Raw genomic sequence first — 19903 nt, forward strand, 5'->3', positions numbered from 1 at the left:
GGAAGAGAGAGAGCGTACCTCTCTTGGCAAACGCTGTCATCTTGCGCTCAAATGCCAGAACATCCTCCAGCAACTGCAGGGCCGTGCTTCCCTTTCCCTGGAGATTTTTATTCAGCATGTTTAAGTGACTCGTCATATCATCATGAAATAAAACTTTTCCAGCCAATCGAGGTCTCCCAGTTCGGGATAGCTGAGGGCTTTGCTTTCCAAGAAGGTTTTCACATGTTCCAGACAAGCAGCGAAGCGTTTCAGCATGTCTCCCCGAAGGGAGCCACAACAAGGAGGCTGAAGAGCCACATGCACATCCGGAGCCGCGGGTTGCCGACCCCTGAACTAAACCATGGAGTTGCCTAACTTACCTTTGAATGTAAGATCAGCTACGGACATGGCAGCTTTGACATCAGTGCGTAGGACCTATTTATTGTCTGTGGCATTTAATACACAGCGGAAGCCGATACTTTCTATTTAATCATGGTCTTACATCCTTTGTATTTAATTGTGTGATTTTGTTTTACTTCTATTTGTACATGTGAAGTACTTTGGTGAACTGGACGTTGTTTTTAAAGCACTATAGAAATAAATTTGATTTGCAAAGTAAAAGCAGTCATTTTGCAGAATGGCACATTTCACACTAGTGTACGCAGTAAATTATATTATGGGATTATAATTACTGAGTTCATGTTGATGGTAACTACCTTATATACTTATACTGGGAAGTACTTTCCATCCTACTGGGTAGCTGGTGGATTTCCTACTGGGATCAATGGAGTCTGATGGTTCTACTGGGTTTGGTTTGATTCATCTGATTCTGGACCTGAAGGTATCAGGTACATGTAGTGTAGTAAAAAGTACACGGTTTGTCTCTGACATGGAGTGAAGTCACAGGATGAAGTAGCAGGACATGGAAGTACTCAGGTAAAGTACCTCAAAGTTGTACTTAAATACAGCTAAAGTAAATGGAGACTACTTATAAAATGGACCATTCTGCATAATGAGTACATTTACCTTTGATACTTTAAGTCCACTTTGCTTATTACTTGACATTTTGAAAGCAGAACTTTTGTAATGGAGTATTTTGAGCATTATAGTATCATTACCTCTAGTTAAGTAAAGGATCAGAGTACTTCTTCCACCACTGCTCCCATCTGTATGTGTGAAGCACTCTGAGCATGTTTCTATATGCATATGTACATCACAACTGAAGTAATATGGTCAAAAGTAGTATCTGTAATAGAAATATAACACAACTCTTCTCTCACCGAGTGCGGATCCGCTCTGCAGCAGCACATGCACCGGCCCGCCCACGGTCCTCTCTCTCCGGTCTCTCTCCAGCAGCTCCCGGGTTTCCTTAGCTGTCCTCATGTTCTTCAGGTCCTGGTCCAGGTGAGCCACCTCCTTCCTGAGCCGGCCCACCTGGTTCCGCAGCTGCTTCTCCAGCTCGAAAGCGGCCACGAGGTTCCGCTTCAGGTCGGACTCCAGCTGCTCAACCTCCACCTTCAGAGCTCGGTTCTCACGCAGCACTTCGGAGGACGTGTCCCGGTACAACTCGGTTATTTTCACAGTTAAGTCTTTCCCCAGCTCCTGGAAGATTTGGGATATTGCTGCCGGTGCTGTCCAGTCTCCTCCACCGGCACCGTCCCGCGCAAGTGCAGCGACGGTGGCCCGGACAGAGACCTCCACCACGGCCCCTATCTCGCTCTCAAATCGGTCATTAATGGTACCGTCCATCAAAAGTCTCCCATCCGTGACTTTATGTGCATTTAACGGTGGAAATAAAATCTCTGGTGCTCCAGTAAAACCTAGAATAAAGTGGTTGTCTGTTTTTTGTTTTTGTTTTTAAACCGAGAAGTGCAGCGAAGAAGAATGAATATCTGCAGTCCGGAAGCTGCAACTGGGGCGCATGCGCAGTCCGTAAAATGACATTTATTTTCTTTTATTTAGTTTTTTCACTTTGTTCGAACAAATATAAAACCCCAAAGTGACACGGGAAACAATAAAGACATTAATAAAAAGATCAATTTTTAAAAATCTGCCAGAAAAGAATAAATGACAGACAATAAATAGGTTTTATTTATTTATGTAGCCCACCAATTTATTATATATTAGCATATTTTTCATTTGGTTGCATGTTTGTTTCTATTTGTATTTATATAATTAGGCCTATTTCCACACTTATTTAAATTTAGAAAAAATAAATATTGTACATACAGAAAAATATATAATTCTTGTAGGAAAATGTATGTGAAAATAAATAAACATGGAAATACAGGATAGGAAAAAAGTCAAATTAAGTGTACAGATCAGTAGTAGTATAAATTGTCATACCATAAAATCAGTGGCGATTCTACATTGAATTACTCCCCGGACGAGGAAAAAACTGAATTATAGGTCTGTGTTTATAATATTATGAATGAAATGTGCGTTATTTGGAAGAAAGTCAAGGTGTCACTGAGTTAGTTTAGCCTACTAAGTGGATGCTCCACTTCCTCCTCTCATGTCTGACATCTTCCTCTTCCCTGCTGGATTCCTCTTCCTCCCATTCTCTTCCAGGCCAAAGTGGCGTGGGTGGAAGACATGAACCAGCATGGGTGCATCAACATCGTCCACAAAATATTCAGCCTCTGCTGTCTGATGGTGGCAATTTAGCAGAGCCACGTTCACTGGAAAAAGAAAAGATGAGAAGACTCAAAAGACAAGAAACAAACCATTTCACTTTCTTAAGTTTTTTTTTTTGTGTTCCTTCGGCTTAGAAGTTTTATTTCGGTTCACTTATTCAAAGTTGGATCTGGGCAGATGACACCGAGGCTCTGAAGCCTGTTTCACTCCAGTGAAGTGCAGTGTTTCGAAATAGCGCGTTGAGGCTTGTGTCAAACTAAGAAAACAACGTGACTGGTGATGTCTGATGCTTCAGAAGGCACTTTACTGAGTTTTAGGGTCTTGAAAGTTTTGCAGTTAAACAACGAAACATTAATGTATGAGAAGAGAGAATCACTAAGAAATATGGCGATGTACTATGAAGACATAATCATTATAAGCATACTGAACAGGGGCCCAAGGATCTATGGGGCCCCTGTTTGTAGCCACTATTAACATCTCTTGTTGGAAAGTCAGTCAGATGACTTTTACAAACTTCTGTAAAGACACACAAAGCGACAACAAATAGACACAGAGTGACTGCAACCAGACACAAAGAGTCCAAACAACCACAACGAGTCAAAAATTCTACAAAGACACACAGATGCTGAGAATGACCAAACAGAGACGACCACAAAGACTCAAATCAACATGGAAAAGCTTTACATAAATACCACAGACATGCAAAACACTTACCAAGAGACACTAACTGACTGCAAAGAGAGGAAAAATTATTTTTCAGTCTGGGGCTCCATTGTAGGACGGTGTCATAAATGCAGAAGGCTGAACCTAGAAGAAAGGCTCTAACATTAAGTTAACTTGGGTTTAAGAGCTTTATCATTTTAGTTTGTAATTACAGGATGCATGTTTCTAACTAATGCTGTTTTTAACCAAACGGCCCCAAATAAGCCTTAATGACTGCATGTGCACACAAAGCCTGGAGGAGGGTTGTAGAGTCATAGCCCAACAGCACATCACCCCCAGGCCTCCTACCCAACAGGTTACGCTGAGAGACAGGAATTGGGGCGGCGGCTAAAAGTGGAAAGATGTAAAGCTAAAAAAGGACGGAACGTGTCCAATCAGTCCAAAACCAGTCTGAAACACATCCTGTTATCTGCTGACAGACAGATGGGCGGACAGTCCTGGGGGGCGAGACGGGGAAATAAACACAGATACGCTTTAGAGCAGACTATTCTGATACATAGCCTGACATCTCTTCTTCCTCTGGGCCATAGAGCTCCATTAATGTGCAAAAACACCCCATCAGCGACCACACTGTTGCACTGGCTGACATGTTCCTTTGTCACCATGAACACACACACTGGAGTTTATTCTGACTCAGTGTCACACACTCAGTCCCCAATAAATGGCCTCTTTCCTCCTGTTTGTTTGGCGTCGGTCTGCCAGGCCAACGCTTTGGTCCAAATGAAACATCTCAGAAACTGTTGGCTGCACTGCGATGCCTGTACTCCAGACATTCCCGTTCCCCTCAGGATGAACTGCAGTAGCTCTGGTGTCTGACCTCAGCTTGCACCATCATCAGGTCAGCACTTTAATTTGTCCAACACTCTGGTTTATGATCAAATGCCTGCGGAACCAAACACATTCCCATCAGCCTCAACTGTGCTTACTGTTTTATGATAAAGACCGTCACCGTGTCAGCTGTCATTGTGAACACGTTAGCTCACAGCACTGCTGTGCAGCCTCACGGAGCAGCGGCAGACCCTTTTAGAGAGAGAACAGACTCAGCAGTTTCCTGGAGCGAGAGCCACTGTGTGAGGGTAAAAGAGAGGGACAGTCAGACAGAGAGGACAGAAAGGAAGTGCAACTCCTCTACAGAATTTAAACAGCTCAGACTGCACATGACTTTCTTTATCTGCACAGGCACCTGATTGAACATCAGGCTCTTTGAAAGGTGAGTAGACTCTCATGTCCACAGATTTCATTATGGCAACTTAAATAGTATTAATGTTAATGCACCACAGTGCACGACATTACTGTAGATGTGCCACTGAACACCAGGTGGCAATTTTTTTACTGTGTTGTTGTGGATTAAAAGCAGGTGATGTGTGAAATGAGAAGCGGGACATGCAGCTGTAAAGCATCTGCTGCTGTAATTTAACATTTCACAAGTGTTTTTGCCCAGTTTTATGTATAAAATCACAAAAAGCATCAAAAGAAAACATGAGCAAGGATTTATTCAGTATTTATTTATATAAAGTTTATAGTCTAGTTATAATTCCATGACCTTATTTTGTTTTTTTTTAACAAAAGTAATATTTTTACAAACCAAAAGATGAGGAGATACAGGGTTACTGTTAAATCTGTAACGTTATAGAAGAGGATCCAAAAGACAAGTTTCTTCATCGTTTGTTGTGTCATCAGCAGACTGGTCATTTATTTATAAATCTGCCCAGTTAGTCAGTCAGTCAAGGAGGAGCTCACACTCCTCTTTAAGGTTGATTCTGAGGGTTTCGTGTGGAGTTATTACTGTAAGCTGTGGCTATTGGGGGGGGGGTGATAAAAATCATAAATATTATATTAGATTTTAGATTTTATATTAGATTTAGGTCCTAACAGCTAACTACTTTCATTATAAAATAATCTGCTGATTATTTTTATGATTAAAGTCTATAAAACAACAACAGAAAGTTTTGAAAAAAGAATTATCATTACGTGGGACCTTTCTGTGTGGAGTTTGCATGTTCTCCCTGTGCTTGCGTGGGTTCTCTCCGGGTACTCCGGCTTCCTCCCACAGTCCAAAGACATGCAGCTTAGGTTGATTGGTGTCTCTAAATTGCCCATAGGAGTGTGTGTGGTTGTTCGTCTATGTGTTAGCCCTGTGATGAGTTGGCAACCTGTCCAGGGTGTACCCCGCCTTTGCCCGATTGCCGGCTGGGATTGGCTCCAGCTCCCCCCCCGTGACCCCGTTCAGGGACTAAGCGGTAGAAAATGAATGAATGAATTATCATTACAATTTCCCAGAAAAGAAGGCAACACCTTAAATTGTCTTGTTTTATTCAACCAAATGCCCCAAACCTAAAGATATTCAACTTATCATCATATATCACAAAAAAGCAGCAAATCTTCATATTTAGCAGAAATCTGAAATGTACTTTGAAAACAATGAATTAATAATCAAAATAGTCGCAGATTAATCAATTTATCATTTCAAATATGATGGAAATACATTGTTTCAAATGTCTTTGTCGAAGTGCATATTATAAGTGAAGGTTTGAATCTCGGTGCCTTCAGTCCACATGTCGAAGTGTCCTTGACCAAGACACTGAACCCCCAAGTTGCCCCCGATGGTTAGAGCCATCGGTTGAGGTGGCGCCGCCGATGGCTGCCTCAGTTCTGTACCGGGTGTGTAACATACTTGGCCAAATAAAGGTGGTTATTATCCTAGTGTGCATTACATTGAATTACACAGAGGAAGAAATGCAAAAATAAAACTGCAGATTAAAAGAAGTCACCACCCAAACACCCACTGTACAGGATTAATCATCATTATTTCTGATGCATTCAATACTGTAGCTGGTCATAAAGGAGCCATTTGTAACATCGGTGTACTTTGATGTGTAATATAAGTGATCAAAGGTTTTGTGTGTAAAATTTTTATTAGTAAAGTAGCTGTCAAATATTTTAAATGTAGTGCAATAACAAGTTCAGTATTTAATCTGGAATTGTAAAAGTAGAAGTATACAGTAGTAATAAATACAGATACTCAGGTTGAGTACAAGTGCAGTAGTCTACTGGAGTAGATGTATGTACTTATAGTCCAGCACTGACCAAGTGGTTTAGTTACCAAACCAGCACCAAGTCCTGTGTTTGCTGCCTGAAGCTGGAAGTATAGCAAGCCTGCACAGAGTGTGGTTTTGTCGCTCGCAGCAGAGAAGATGACAATCTCAATTCAAACCAGAGGCAGAAACTACTCCAAATGTTATATAGCATGCAAGCATCTTTGAACAACCTCTGTGCACATTTGCACAATCTTAGCCTCAACCCACACATATTGGGAGATGCACTTATTTGCTTTCATGCTGAGATTTAAATGAGAAGACTGATCCCCCTCTCATGTCTGTTAAATGTAAGGCTATAGCCAGCAGCTTTAGTTAGCTTAGCTTTGCAGAGACCGAACCAGTTTACACTTTGGTTTTTCCAAGGATTAAACAAGAAAAAACGTGTTCGTTTCTGAGCTGTAGAGATGCTAATAGGAGAATTTTGTTTCCTTTGGACATAGCCACACTAGCTGTTTCCACCAGTTTCCAGTCTTTATGCTAAGCTAAGCTAAGCTAACCAGCTGCTGGATGTGGCTTCATAACTTCTGTGCAGACATGTAAGAGGGAACTCTCAGCAACAAAGCAAATGTATATTTTCCAAAATGTCAGTGTTCCGATAGTGTTTTGGTTTAACTATAGTCTTTCCCTAACGCTACTTATTTCATTATGTGGCTACTGTAGTGGGCACTTTACAACATGGTGGCACTGAACACACGTCAGTGGTTTGCACACTGATGTTTTAGTCTGGTGTGAGTTGTGAAGAGAACTGATGTTGCATGTATAAATTAAAAAGCAGTGTAAGTCTGACACATGTTGTGCTCCCTGTGATATTTTTATCCTGTCAGATTTAAATTATATGACAAAAACAGTAAGGTTTTGTTTTTCCACACAAAGACTACTTTGTTTACTGTAACAGACTAAATGATCTCATTAATTCACAGGACTGATACTGGAAATGTTTGCATCTTCTAGTAAAATCCACCTCTTATTGACTTGAGCCCTTCAGACAAACACTGTGGGCTGGAGGCGGTTTTGTTTAACAAATGACTCTTACAAATGGTCTAATCTTGCAGTCAGTCTTTACAACTGTGCTGCCTTCATCACACAGGATCACTGCATCACTTCCAGGCCAAAAGCAGAAACCTCTGCCTTTCTGCTGTAAAGCAGCACCTTCTCTTTCTGTACCATGTGAAATACCAGCCAAAAATACAAGTCAACATCAGAAAATGTCAAAAACTCCATGTAAAGTACTTCACAGTATAAGTATATATGGTAGTTACCATCAGCTCCACCTTTACCAGCTGCAGCATTAAGGTGATGGACACAGTAATCAAATCAAATCAAATATTAGTTGGAGTTGATTTGTTTGTTGTGGTGGCACCATCACAGAGACTAAAGATGTTCTGATGAGGTGATGAGCTGTGTATCCCAACATGCAAATGACTTCCATGCAACAGATAGTCCTGGTGATTTTAATCACGACAGGCAGCTCATGCAAACTCTGGGCTAACTGTCAGTCAGTAGCAATAGTTCACAGTCTCCAGAGACCCGTGTATGTCACTGCAGAAGAATACATTAAGATTAGATTTCCTTTTTGAGGTTTAATCACAGCTGTCACCCAATAAATCGATGGTTGCCATCCCGGGCAGAGTTTGACTTTTGAGCTGCATGTGCGTGTTGAGACCTGGCTGTTATCTGACAGTGGATTTATAGCACACTAAGGAAACCCGGAGCTGCAGGAGATTAATCTATCTGCTATGATCTGAACATCAAATGTGCTCAATATCATCACAGGAAGCCAGAGGACTTGATGTATTCTTAAAATAGTTTTGTAAACTAGAGTCAGATCATCACAGGAAGCCAGAGGACTTGATGTATTCTTAAAATAGTTTTTATAAACTAAAGTCAGATCAGCACAGGAAGCCACAGTGTGTTCACTTTAAAGTCTGAACGTGTAACAAGCTGGATATAGACCTAATATGTTTGGCTTGACCCCTGTAATGACCAAACTGGAGAAACAATCATCTGGCACCAGCTGAAGTCACAGGATTCAGACTAAAAATAAATGAGGACAGGAAAACAAAAGGCAGCCTGGTGTTGTCCTGTCACTGCTGACTCTTAATGTCCTGTTTTGATTAGGCTGGATGAATGAGGCGTGAAGTGGAGTCTGGGTGTCTGTTGGACTGGGATGAATCAGATGTAGGGGGAAGCGTGTGTGAACAGCAGGACAAACAGGAGTTCAAGGCACTTATTTATTTGTGCACGTGCCCCAGTGTAAACAGAGCAGCATGTTCAGTTCATGGACATAAAAGGCTTTTTGGGGAGTTAACAGGGATTTTCAGACGGAAACAGCTTTTGTGGCTCCTTTGTTGATGTCTGAATGTGAGGGAGCTCTGAGAACAAGACTAAGAATCTACAGTCATGCTAAAGTACAGAAAAGCAAACAGTTATATTTATAAAGTATTTGACAAACTGAATTTTGATTTGTTGATGGCACAAAATGAAGAATTGTGGTACTAGCATGGCTAAACAAGAGGCTACATGCTAGCAGCTCTGTGGGGTTTTTAGACAGCTTTGAGCTAAATGCTAACATGACCTGCCATTAGTGTGATCCCAGTTGAGCCCAGTTTGTCACAGCCTGGCTCAAGGCTGGACACAGAAGGGGAGACCATGCATGTATCCAACTAAAACACTTATTTTGCATAACCAAAATATAAGAAATGAATATAAAATCAACTAAGACAAACAGGGTTGAAGCCACCTGCTCATATAGTCTTGCAGCTGAACCAGGTGAGCTGAATCTCTCTGATGTCCTGGCTCCACCTGCCAGGCTCCTGCAGGGGGAGGCACAAAAGCATCATACAAGTCCATCCAGAAGATACTGAGATATTTCTCTCAGGACCAAACATTGCCATGTAAAGGCCACTAGTGCAGATCAAATCCACATCTGTGGTACAGTTACAAATCTGGATTAGCTCAGTGCTAGTCACAGTGACACTGAGGCTGCCCCAAACAGGAATGTGTCAAATATATCACATCGTTCTGATTGTGTTTAACCCATGTTCCCTTTCCAGGGATGGATCGCCTCAATTCCACCGCCCTCCCCACCAACCAATCAGACTTCAGCAGCATCTTCACTCGACAGGTGGTCCCTCTGCTCTATTTCGTGACCTGTATCGTGGGCATATGTCTGAATGGGGTGGCTGCCTGGATCTTCTTCAGAGTGCCCAGTGACAATGGTCTGGTGGTCTACCTGAAGAACGTGGTGGTGGCCGACCTCCTCATGCTGGCCACCTTCCCTTTCAGGCTGGCAGCTGAGATGGGTTTGGGCGCCGCTACACTGCCGTGCTCTTCTACTCCTCCATGTATGTGGGGATCCTCTTCATGGGCCTAATCAGCCTTGAGCGCTATGTCAAGATCGTCCGACACTCCCCCTCTTCCTCCTCCTGCAGATCCAAGTTGGGCATGGTGTCCTTGCTGCACCTTCTGCAGAGTGTCAGCTTTGCCTGGCTGTTGGCGCTCCTCACCTGGAGCCTCCTCTTCTTCGTCTGCGTTCTGCCCAATGTTGTGCTGACCAGCCAGCCTGCCAATGAGACAAACTCTCGGAAATGCATGCAGCTGAAGACGCCTCTGGGTGTTCAGTGGCACAAGGTGTCCACCTACTTCAGCGTGTCCCTGTTTTGGGTGACGCTGGTGGTCCTTGTCTTCTGCTACACCTCCATTGCCCGCCAGGTTTACCAGTCGTACCGCCGTGTGCATCGCAACAACAGCGAAGTCCACCGCAAATCCAGTCGCAGCATCTTCAGCATCCTGGTAGTGTTCTTCATCTGCTTTGTGCCGTACCACGTTTGCCGTGTGCCGTACACCATGAGCCAGCTGCAGGACTCAATCTTCAGCTGGGACACCCGCTTCCTGCTGTTCCAGCTGAAGGAGGGGACGCTCTTGCTGTCAGGGTTCAACGTCTGCCTCGATCCCATCATCTACGTCCTGATGTGTCGAACCTTCAGAGAGTCGCTGCTGAGGAAACTGTCAGTAAGAGAGAGGAGGAGGTCGCTGACCACTGCCCAGAGTCTGAGCAACATATAGGAGGACAGGAGGGGAGGCGAGGAGGCGAGGAGGGGAGGAGGAATGAGTACCATAATCACTGACAAAACAAGCTGAACTCAAGGTCCACTTATGTGCTTGCTGGGGAGCTTTCAGCTCTCTTGAACAGTCTTCATCTGCAGATTGAACTGGATCTGTTACCATGGAAACATAGATGTTCATAATTGGAGTGGACTATTTTCCAACCACAATCCTTTCTTAACCTTCTTACCCTAATGTGCGAATCGATGCTGTAATTGAGTGTAAAAATAGTAAAACAATCAGTAAGTCATGATTTTGGGAAGGAGTGAGCAGCAGGATTATGTATTGTAGTACACACAAGAACCACCTGCCACATGACAAAACATTTTGCTATGTGAATGAGAAGACTCTCTTGTTCATTTCATGTTAAAATATGATTTTTCGTGTTATTACAACATTCTGTCTCTTATTATTTTGACATAGCCCTTATTATTTTGACATAGCCCTGCTTGGGTTCAGTGTCTTGCCCAAGGACATTTCGACATGTGGACTGGAGGCACCGAGATTCAAACCTTCAACCTTTTGATTGGGAGACCACTGCTCTACCCACCACACCACTGTCGCCATCCCAATTACAATTACTCCACAAAATAACCCATGCAGCTCATTAGCTACTGTATGATAAACAAAAAAATAACCTGCACATGTGCTGATGATGTTATTATTGTGAAGTCAGTGTGGCTGCTGTCACTCCCTCCAGGCTGCAGGGCTCACATTAGGCAGTGGAAATGATGTGACCCACTCTAGGGGTGTGTGATATCACAGCGGATAGCTCCCCGGGCCACACTTTTGAAATATATTTCTACATTTATACTATACCGACGACTGCGACTGTGAACTGAGGTCTGTTGTTTCTCAGCAGCTGCAGACACTCTTCATGGTTGTTCATGTGAATGAAGGTGGTGCTGAACCACATGATCACCTGGAGAATAACCTGAACTGAGGACAGACTGAGTGGAGGTACAAATCAGGTCCAAAACAGTCCTCCTTTATGACTGACTTTTTTATACAGGATCTAATCGAATGGATTTGTTTTGATGTCAGAATCATTCAGCCTGTAAACAGGCTGTTACACCTGTGCTCTGTCATCTACACACTCATTAAATAAATAAATGACCATATGAGACATTATATTAAATGTGTTATGACTGACTTTTAGTAGAGGCCTCGTGTCTTTGTTAAGAAAACTTTATCAGTTTTATTGTGAAAGTGATCAGCTGGTAGTACTTATAATGTTCACTGCCCCCCAGCGGTCACAATGTGTAACTACATAGGCAGGACTGCAGTTACACTCAGTGGCCACCAGATGGCATGTTCAGAAATATAGTACCAGGTGTAAGAGCAAACACAGTATGCTACTAGTGAACGAGCACTATCCAAATAAAGTTTTACTAGACGTGTATTTACTTATTGCGATCACCACACTGTAAGTGTGAAAGCAGACACAACAGCATGCTACCAGTCTCTCACAGTGCATGGTGAATGAGTCTTAATCCTCTAGTAGACAATTATTTTGTTGTTCTCACCCTTAGTTTACTTGCACAGTTGATGCTGTATTGCCCCGTGAGAACTTGAGATGCTGCCATCTTGGCCAGGTCTCCCTGGCCCCAGTGGGATTTAGATGGTTAGACAAAGGTTAAATAAACAGACTAAACTGGACCAAGTGTAAAGGCAGACACAACAGCACACTAACAGTTCCTGTGAACACTTTCAAAATAAGATTTCAAACCCTACACAGGGGTACTAAGTGAGAGTTATGCAGTGTACACATATGATAACACAAGCCTTTACACTGGGCACAGCTGACTTCCATGAGCGTGCTGCATGAGGCAGCATTTATAGACAACAGAAAAACACTGCATGACAGGGAAAGGAGATGAATCATGGCCCATTTGGCTTTTGGGTTGGGTGTTAGGGTTTGTACATATAAAAACCAGTTTACAGTTTTATGAGGACTTATGTGGCAGTGACTTCTCAGCTGCAGCTTTGGCCTCTTGCTGCTTCTAGTTTTGACAAACAGATAAAGACAAAAGCTCACACTCAGAGAAACAAAGATCAACATAAACACTGTTTTACCTTTTCATTACAGTGACACACAAACAGTGCCTGGCCAGCTGTGTGTGTGTGGTTGAGCAGCTGTACACAACCATATTAGCCTTTATCTGTAGCTCTTCCTCCTCCTCCTTCTGTCCTTCCTCATGTGATCGCTGTGCAGAGGGAAGTCAAAACGTTTTTCTCATCAGAGAGTCTCACTGACAGACAGCAGGCAGGCAGGCAGGTGAGTCTGCACCTTCTATTACTGCGCTAACATCAGACACAGCTATGTAAAGACTGTTTGTGTGTTTAGATCCCCATGAACCACTGTATCACAGTGACTGTTTAAACTGGGGTCCTTTCACAAATATAAATACACGTGACAACACTAATTACCCTCTGTACAAATCTTAGTCACATATAAACCGATTTAAACTTGAATTCAGACTTTCAGAGAAAAGCTGCTTCATCTGAAATTTCTACTTTTTAGTTGTAATTTATAACTAGAAGTATTGTTTTCACTAGTGGTGCGGTCCGTTCACCCATTGCCTGTAGGAGTCCTGGCTCAAGGCAACAGACGCTGGGGCCCAGTTAAAGAGTTTCTACTCTCATTATGTTTTCATACGGTAAATATGAGACCTTTGTCCTAATATTTCTTAAAAACCTGTTTTTAAACATCCAACCAGTAAAGACCTTCATGCACGTCTGATCTCACTCCACAGCTTAAAGCCACCCGAGCTGCTCTGTGTTGTATCACTTGTCATTTCTAGGAGTTTCCCACAGATTGCTGGGTCACTAGTTTGACCCGACTGCTTCTCAGATATTTAGATCTCCTCTGTACTGCAGCCATCCTCTGTGTAGGCCATGCCAGACTGGGCCTTAAACTTAAGAACTTACTCATTCTAAGGATGAAACTACTGGCTGTAGAATCAGTGTATTACATTGTACCCACCTCACTGCTGATAATAAACCACTTCAAAATAAAACGGATTTAAAGACATTTGTGAAGGACATCTAACTTCCTGCCCAGTGTTGCAGCTTCTCCTCAGCTTGTGCCAGACTTAGCTCTAAGGCAGCGTTGTTATTGTCTGGATTCAAAAGACACATTTCCAGACTTAACTAAATGTTTAACTCCATTTCCCCTTTTTAAATGTACAATTCATTTGATTTTAATCCCTTACTTTTGATTTATTTTTAAGTCATTTTTTAACAGCTTGAGCTTTAAAAGAAATAAACACTGAAACTGATAAAAAAAAAAAAACTGAAACTGATTACAGACTTAGGACCCAAATGCAGACAACTTGAAGGTGCATTTTCATTCAGAGATTCTTTAGTTTCCTGAACAAGAGGATACATGACATCTGTGCAGTGTCACTGCTCACACCGATGCAGTTTACTAGACCTGAATATGCTGCGCATGTGATTCTGTGTGTTGAGTTGTGTAATACTGAAGATGTGTACAAGTGCAGGTTGTGGGCATGTTTCCTCTCAGCATCATAGCAAAACAAATGTTCTCATGGTCATTACTCATTTACTGTAGCCTTGGTCTGTGTGCACTCATTAACTGGGTCACGCTGCTGGGAATGAACTGGTGTTGGCCACAGGCTCTGCAGTGGTTTGGCTATTTGGTTGCAGCTTCATCACGATGACTGATGTAAGAATAGAATAGAATAGAATAGAATGCCCTTTATTGTCATTGTACAATGAAATTCTAAAAGCTACAGCTGTACACAGTGTAAGCTGAAGTGCAAGCAAAGCACCAAATATTCCAAATAATAAAATCACAATCACATCATTAATAAATAGCTACAAAAAAAAAACAACTGACATGCTCCATTAGTGGTGTAACAGTCCTATGAGGAGTTCAGAGTTCTGATGGCCCAGGGGAAGAAGCTGTTTGTGAGTCTGTCTGTTCTGCTTTTTGTGCACCTATACCAACTAGCGGAGGGCAGTAAAGTGAACAGTGAGGGACTGAGGTGGGAGGAGTCGTGTATGATTTCCCTGGTTCTCCTGAGGCATTGGGAGTGAGAGATGTACTCCAGGGAGGGCAGAGAGCAGCCAGTGATGTTCTCTGCCGTGACCATCACCCTCTGCAGAGCTCTCCTGTCTGCAGACCACACAGTTGTGCACTATCCTATGACAGAGCGATAGAAGGCCACCAGGAGCTTTTCCTTTAGTTCTACTTTTCAGAGCAGCCTCAGGAAATGCAACCGCTGCTGGGACTTTTTAACCACCATTTGAGTGTTAGCTGTCCAGGAAAGGCCCTCTGAGATGTAGGTCCCCAAGAATTTGAAGGTGGAGACCCTCTCCTTAAGGTCCCCATTGATGTACAGTGGAGCTGGGTCCACCCTGTGCTTCCTGAAGTCAATGACTATCTCTTTTGTTTTGTGGGTGTTGTGTGAGAGATTGTTTCTGTTGCAACACCATGACAACCTCTGCACCACATCCATATATGCAGACTCACCACTTCCTTATCAGGCCAGCCATGGTGGCATCATCAGCAGACTGTGTTGCTGGAGTGGTGAGCTGTACAGTCATGGTGTACCATGGTGAACTATGTTCCCTTTGGACAGAGCCATGCTAGCTGCTTCCCTCTGTTTCCAGACTTTGTGCTAAGCTAAGCTAACTGGGCTGCTGATTCTTTGATTTGATTTGATTTGATTTATTCTTTCAAGCATGTAAAAAACAGTTGATATGACAACACACATACACATAATCCAATATCAATTTGCTTATACCTAGTACATGCTTGAACGGAGTAGGAAGACGTCAGACTTATACTATAATTCTAAGATGTCGTCGATCTCAGTCAAGTTGTTCTACGGCTGAGCCCGAAATAAAAATGGACAAGGTACAAAACCTAAATACATTTCATGGTTGAAACCTGCAAATTTTTGCTTTTTAATGTCTGTAGTTTGAGATGGTATATAAATTTGACATCTTTTAGCAATAGTAACAAGTTAGGAGGCTTCTAACTATGAAGTACTCGTTTGAGCACATTGGGACCATGTTAATACATTGTCTATGTGAAGGTGTAAAAGTAATGACACATGGCTTGGGAAGATTTGTGAAAAAAAACTAACAGTTTCCACTAAATATAAATATAAACAGTTGTTGCATGTGGTACACATTAGTCTACATTGATTAAATTTCTTTTATTGTTATCCGATACATGTCTAGGGTCCATTTCTTTGTCAAAAGCAGAAAGACTGCTGAATGCAATAGTAGGAGAGAACTCTGATGTGGAGGAGCTGTCTGATGGTGAAGAAGCTGATCCTGGTGTGGAACTACTACATGATAAAGATTATATTCCACCTGATTTATCAGAATCTGATCAGCAGAGCAGTGATAGTGACAGTGAGCCACCACCATCCACAGAATGTGCACGTAAACGTAAGCGTGGTAGAAGTGTTGAGCCAGGATCTAGCAAGAATACAAGTAGAGTGCGCTGGAAGTCAAGTGCCTTCACTCCAGACATAGTGCAGTTTGAGGCTGAAGAGGAAACTCTGCATGAGAGACATAACTGGCAGCCACTGGACTATATGGAGCAGTACATTGATAGAGAGTTGATGAATCTAATTGCTAACTGCACAAATGCTATGTCTCTATCTAACAGTGGTAGCTCTCTCAACACATCAGTTGATGAGATTTATCATTTTTTGGAGCATCCATTTTCATGTCTTGTGTGTCTTACCCACAGCTTAGAATGTTCTGGTCCAGTGCCTTGAGAATCCCTGCCATTAGTGACAAACTCAAGCGTGACAGATTTTTCAAACTGAGGAAACATCTGAAAGTAGTCATTGATAGTGACATTTCTGAAGACATGAGGAAAGCTGACAAATTCTGGAAGACCAGGCCCTTTATCGATCGCATCCTCAAAGGCTGCTTGCTTCAGGCTCGACCAGAATGTGTATCAATTGATGAGCAGATGATCCCATTTACAGGAGCTTGCCCATTTCGACAGTATGTGCCACTAAAGCCCAATCCAGTTGGCATGAAAAACTTTGTGCTGGCTACAGCAGGTGGCATTGTGCTGGACTTTGAAGTCTACCAAGGTGCAAACTCACTGAGATCACAGATCCAGGATGCAGAGGAACTTGGTTTGGGAGTACTGGTTATTGCACGTCTGGCTAAAACTCTACACCCTGGCACAAAGGTATACTGTGATCGGTTCTTCACATCCATGAAAGCTGTAGATCAAATGCTGGAGAAGCAGGTGTACCTAACTGGTACAATAATGAAGAACCGGGTCACTGAACCACTGCAGAAGCTACCAAGTGACCAAGACATGAAAGAGCAAGGACGAGGTGCCTCAGCCTCAGTTACCAGAGGAGATGGCAAGGTTTGTGTGGTGAAGTGGTATGACAACAAAGCAGTTTTGATGCTTTCCACTGTTCATGCTGAACAGCCAGAAGATGTGTGCCAGCGATGGTCCAAGAAAGACAAGCAATATGTGTCTGTCATGCGACCAAGTATTGTGCGCGAGTACAACACCAAGATGGGCGAGGTTGACTTGACAGACAGGATGATGAGCTACTACCGAATGAGTGTCCGAACCAAGAAGTGGACCATTCGAATGCTGATGCACTTCCTTGATCTTGCTTTAGCCAACAGCTGGCTATTATATCGCCAAGACAACACTCTGTGTGGCACACCAAAAAGAGACATGATGCAGTTTCTTCAGTTTCGCATGACAGTGGCTCAGGCATACTTGAGCAAGTGTGGCACTGCTGTTGAAGATGCACAAGAAGAGAATGCACACCCTTTGCAACAAGGAAGCAGACATCAGATCACCCCAGTACCGCATGTCTCAATCCGAACAACTTCTACAAAACATCTTCCAGAGATGGTCAACCTGAAAAACCCAATGCGTTGCAGACAAACAGGATGCTCAGGGAAATCACGTGTCCGATGTATGACATGCAACATGTTCCTGTGTTTGCAAACTGAACGTAACTGTTTTGCAGCTTTTCACAAAGGTCCATAGGTGTGATACTGTTTCTACAGACTACAAACAAATGAAATTTCTCTGCACAAAATGAATTGAGACAAAACATACTTTTGAAATATGTAGTCATGTAGTCATCAGTCTGCAATGTGTTGCAATTACTGTGTGCACAGTCATGTTCTGGCATAGATTTGTACTGTGATGTGTTGCAAATATTGTTAGCAAATTTTGTTTTTGCACAGCTATGTTCTGGCATAGATTTATTCTCTAATGTGATGCAAATATGTGCACAGCCATTTTCTGGAATAGTTTTGTACTGTGATGTGTTGCAAATATTGTTAGCAAATTTTGTTTTTGCACAGCTATGTTCTAAAGAATTATTACAGTGTTAACATTCTTACATAATTACATTCTTAAATACTTATCTTCTACATCACACAAGTAATATACTAAAGAATTATTACAGAGTGTTAACATTCATACACCACACCCACAATGTTCCATCTAATTAATCATTAAACCTGTTCTTGCATCTTGATTGACACATACCTTTATATTTATGTTTAAACTCGTCAATTTTATTACTATTTTTTATGTCTACACTTAAATTATTGCATAGTTTTACCCCACTTATGGAAATACAAAATCTTTTTTTGGTTGTACGTATAGCATGAATTTTTAAATTTAATTGACCCCTTAAATTGTATCCCCCTTCCCTTTCATTAAATAGTTTTTGAATTCCACCAGGTAATAAATTGTTCCTGGCTTTATACATAAACACAGCAGTCTTATATCCCACTAAATCGAAAAATTTTAACAATTTAGACTGTATGAAAGCTCCATTGGTGTGATCCCTATATCCCATCTTATGCACACTTCTTATCGCTCTTTTTTGTAATATATACAATGGTTGAAGTGAGCTTTTGTATGTATTTCCCCAGTTTTCAACGCCATACTCTAAGTATGGTAAAATCAATGAAGAATACAAAATGCGTAGTGCTTTCCCATCCAAAATATATCTAACCCTTGCCAATATCGATATACAGTATTTCCCTCTATACCAGTCTGAAAATGTAACTGAATAAGAATCAAAAAGCAAATGTCCCCTAAATATGTTTTGGGCTGAACTAGGATCAGTCCTCATGGACACAGAAATAAAATCCAGCTATGTCATATTCATGTAGTTTATCAGAGTGTCTTAAGCATTTCTTCAGAGTAAAGAGCAGATGTCTGGACTTGGTTGAACCTTCTCCTCACAGGGCCTGTAAGCTAATTGTTACCTAGAGGAAATACATTTAAATGTCTGGCGTGAGAACAGTGTTTAAGAAGGTCCTTGTGGTTCCAGACATCAGCCGGGAGCAACATGCAGGAAGACATTTTATCTTTTTAATTGTTTCTGAGCAAGATAATCTGAACAACTTTGTGCAAATGTTGCTTTTTGCAGCAGTTCTGTTGTGGTGCAAAGGTGAAAAAATTGAAAGAATGAGGAATGAGTTTGACTAGTCCAGAAACAACCGAGACAACGAAGCAGAATGTCAAAGATTTTTTTTTTTTGAAAATTCTCTATTTTTGCTTGTTTGATCTCGGGTCTTGTCGTTGGCTCACTGCCCACTCCTGCAGACAGAGACAGACAGTAGGAGCTATCAGACAGGATGGACACATGTCCAAAATGTGATGCATCAGTAACAACACTGAGTAAAACACAACAGGGTATCGGCTCACTTGTGCACTTCAGATTTCTGATGCTGCTGGATCAGCTTTTGCTGCAGATCTTCTGAGGAAGATCAACCCCCACAAAGCAGCAGGACCGGACATCATCCCTGGGAGGGCTCTCAGGGCATGTGCCAGCAAGCTGCTGATGTTCTCACCACCATCTTCAACATCTCCCTCAACCAGAGCAACGTTCCCACCTGTTTTAAGACCACAACCATCGTCCCCCTTCCCAAGAAGAGCCCGCCTGAACGACTACAGGCCAGTGGCACTTACCCCAATTATTATGAAGTGCTTTGAGAGAGTGGTGCTGGCCCACATTCAGAGCAGTATACCGGACACCCTGGACCCCCTGCAGTATGCCGACCGGCCCAACAGGGCCACCTCAGACGCCATCGCGGCTGCCCTTCATTATTCCCTTTCTCACCTGGACAATGGAGACTCCTACATCAAGATACTCTTCATTGACTACAGCTCCGCCTTCACCACAGTTGTCCCCCACAAACTCACCCACAAACTGTCCACACTGGGTCTGCACCCCACCCTCTGTGTCTGGCTCCTGGACTTTCTGACTGGCAGGCCCCAGACTGTCAGGATTGGCAATAGGACTTCAGCCAGCATTGTTACGAACATTGGCGCCCCACAGGGATGTGTCCTCAGTCCCATCCTC

General features: G+C 42.5%; 2 protein-coding genes across 2 annotated transcripts in view; both read left to right on the forward strand.

The window, feature by feature from the left end:
* The first annotated feature begins 4453 nt into the window (after window positions 1-4453).
* On the forward strand, window positions 4454-10961 carry LOC109973266 (P2Y purinoceptor 14). The gene is given in 3 exon segments (XM_020622710.1): window positions 4454-4549; window positions 9491-9745; window positions 9748-10961. Coding segments are annotated over 2 exon segments (1008 nt in total). The 5' UTR covers window positions 4454-4549; window positions 9491-9492; the 3' UTR covers window positions 10503-10961.
* Window positions 10962-12762: 1801 nt separating this feature from the next.
* LOC109973253 (P2Y purinoceptor 14-like) overlaps window positions 12763-19903 on the forward strand; it is a 12197-nt gene continuing 5056 nt past the window's right edge. The window contains exon 1 of the mRNA XM_020622687.1: window positions 12763-12819. The gene's annotated coding sequence lies outside the window, so the exon portion shown is untranslated. The remainder of the gene's footprint in view (window positions 12820-19903) is intronic.

This window comes from Monopterus albus, unplaced genomic scaffold, assembly GCF_001952655.1.
Source record: "Monopterus albus unplaced genomic scaffold, M_albus_1.0 scaffold287.1, whole genome shotgun sequence".
NCBI lineage: Eukaryota > Metazoa > Chordata > Actinopteri > Synbranchiformes > Synbranchidae > Monopterus > Monopterus albus.